Source organism: Bos javanicus, chromosome 5 (assembly GCF_032452875.1).
Source record: "Bos javanicus breed banteng chromosome 5, ARS-OSU_banteng_1.0, whole genome shotgun sequence".
Lineage (NCBI taxonomy): Eukaryota > Metazoa > Chordata > Mammalia > Artiodactyla > Bovidae > Bos > Bos javanicus.
The window spans coordinates 89243436-89245806 of record NC_083872.1 but is presented as its reverse complement, the minus strand read 5'-3'; the positions used below and the strand labels follow the sequence as shown (position 1 = coordinate 89245806).

The 2371-nt window shown below is 36.3% G+C and overlaps 1 protein-coding gene across 1 annotated transcript in view; it reads right to left on the bottom strand.

Annotated features, from left to right (window-relative positions):
• The window catches only part of RECQL (RecQ like helicase), a 33092-nt gene that overhangs the window by 740 nt on the left and 29981 nt on the right, over positions 1-2371 (bottom strand). The window contains exons 13-14 of the mRNA XM_061417685.1: positions 1044-1263; positions 596-725 (exon numbers count right to left, since the gene is read on the bottom strand). Of these exons, the coding sequence (XP_061273669.1) occupies positions 596-725; positions 1044-1263 (350 nt within the window). The remainder of the gene's footprint in view (positions 1-595; positions 726-1043; positions 1264-2371) is intronic.

Sequence of the window (2371 nt, the reverse complement as noted above, 5' to 3'; positions counted from 1 at the left end):
CTGCAAAACAACAAGACAAACACTGGTAAAAATTCAGCTATTTCATTTTCTCAGGAGATTAATATCGAGTCCTTCTGTATTAATCAGCTCTTTTAAGTGTCCACTGTTATTGTTTTTATTTTCAAATTTCTTCCAATATGAGCCCCATCTTGAATAGGAAAGGCTGTGCTATCAAGACCATAAAGAATACCTGACATGTCCTTGGACACACTGGTGCCTGCTGAGCTTTTGCAGGCTGGAGAGCAGTTAGTTTGTGATGGGGCTTTCAACTTCTGCTGCACAAGCTGACTTCTCAGCTAGCACTGACCACAGGCAAGGTCATGAGAGCAGGGTGCATCGTAACATCAGACATTAAAATGGAGTTTTCACATTCCAAAAGGTTGAAAACCCCTAGTCTTCATTTAAAAACTAGTCTAAATTCTTCCACTTAATACCTCTGCAGAACACAAAAGTAGGTTTTATCTCTTCTACACCCAGATTCCAAGAACACTGACGTATCTCTTCTGTGTTCCACTGGACCCAGAAGAGAACAAGTTAAAGAAAGCAAGACACAGGCTTTAATGTCTTTTTCAAATAATTGAAAATTAGTAATCACCCTGAAACAGTTCTGCGTGGGCTTCTTTACTCTCATGGTAATAACGTGTGCCTCATTGTTCAGAAGGTTAGCTTTAGGTCCTACTTTCAAATATGAAATGGTAGCGTAAGCTGTAAAACTGTAGTCTTCTCTGCAGGAGACAAAGGCCAACAGTCAGGCTTTGAGAAGTTGCAGACGACAAACTGAAATTTATAAAAAATTAGTAAAATAATTTTAACTAACACTGATATGAAATAAAACGTTTAGTATAAAAATGCAATAAAGTATTGTACTTTTCTGCTGCTTTGACATATGATAATTAAAAGTTTGAATCTGTTTACTAGGTAAATTTTATAGTGTTTAAAAGTTCCTATGAAACAACCACTAAACCCTTTGTTCTGTTGCACTTATATAAAAATGACACTCAGGAAAGACAGCATGTGAGGGCAAGAAATGGGTCTGTAGATACTTGAGATACTGCTGTATGAGAAAGTGTGCAATGATTTTCTCCAGGTCTTCACGAGGAAGTGTGGGAGGAGCAAGGCCTGCTACTCTCAATTTCGAGGCACCCTTTCCCATCCAGGAGTCGATCAGTTTTAGTGGCGTGAGCTTTTCATTCAGGTCCTCGGCCTGTTTCAGGATCTTAATAAGATCCCTGCAGTATGCAGTTACATTCTTTCTTTCAAATGCTGTAATGAAAGAGACATGGTTAAAGATGAATGAAATTTTGAAATTAGGGCAAGGATAGGCTGTCCTAAGTGGTTAGACTCGTTTAAAAAATAAATCATCCAATGTGAGCCACCCTAAACACTAGTTTGTTCCTATGTTCTGAATTAAGACTTGCTCAAGTCTCTTTTCATTAGATTAAGCTATAGTCTCTCTAAGACACGAACTTAAATGATATACAAAAAAATAATCTGTTTATTGGAAGGTCTTTGGAGATGCTCTCGGAACCAAAAGGTATCAGCCAGACATGATTATGACAAAGACTTAGAGGTGTTTACAGGAGGGTAAGTCTCTTCTACATATTTACCAGGTTTAGACTACCATATTTAGTCAATCTGTTCTTCATTTCTTCATATTTAATGAAACATGCTCATTAAGCAATATTCTGACAACCAGTGTGACTTCCTAGGGACTCTAATTTGACGACAAGAATCTCCTGGACAGTTATTCCCATCTATTGACACGAGCACTCAGATGTATTTATCAGACTCTTACTAATTTGGTCAGTATAAAACAGTCTAGTAAACACAAACAATTTTCTCTACCTGCAAAGTTAAAATTGTCGTGACGTTCCCCCACCAAGGCATCAGAACTCAGTGAGGAATGGGTTAGTCTAGCTCATCAAACACTATGCATACATACAGAATTTTTTAAAGTGAAAATACAGCACCAACACTACTAAACTAGTGTCTTACGAGTGATTGAGTATTATCTGGATCAAAAATGATACACTATAATCACTATGTTGTACTAAATTTCTCTCTTCAGTCAGTGACTATAAAGTATTAGAGATTATTACAAGAGGTTAGCATTCTCGTATATAAATAGTATTTCTAATCAGAGGAATTTTAAATGTTTCCCTTCATTTCTTAAAAATTTAACATCTCGGTGTAGCAATATAAAATACATGCATACACATAATAGCTTTTAATTTTAAGTGTTACTACTCTCGAATCTGAGAAATTCTATTCACACCTTGCTAATTCTTTTAAATCCATTTTGAGTGTCTAATACTGCCCTCATGTAGTCCTAGTTACAAACATTAGCTTATAGAAATCTAAAAAGGACAAC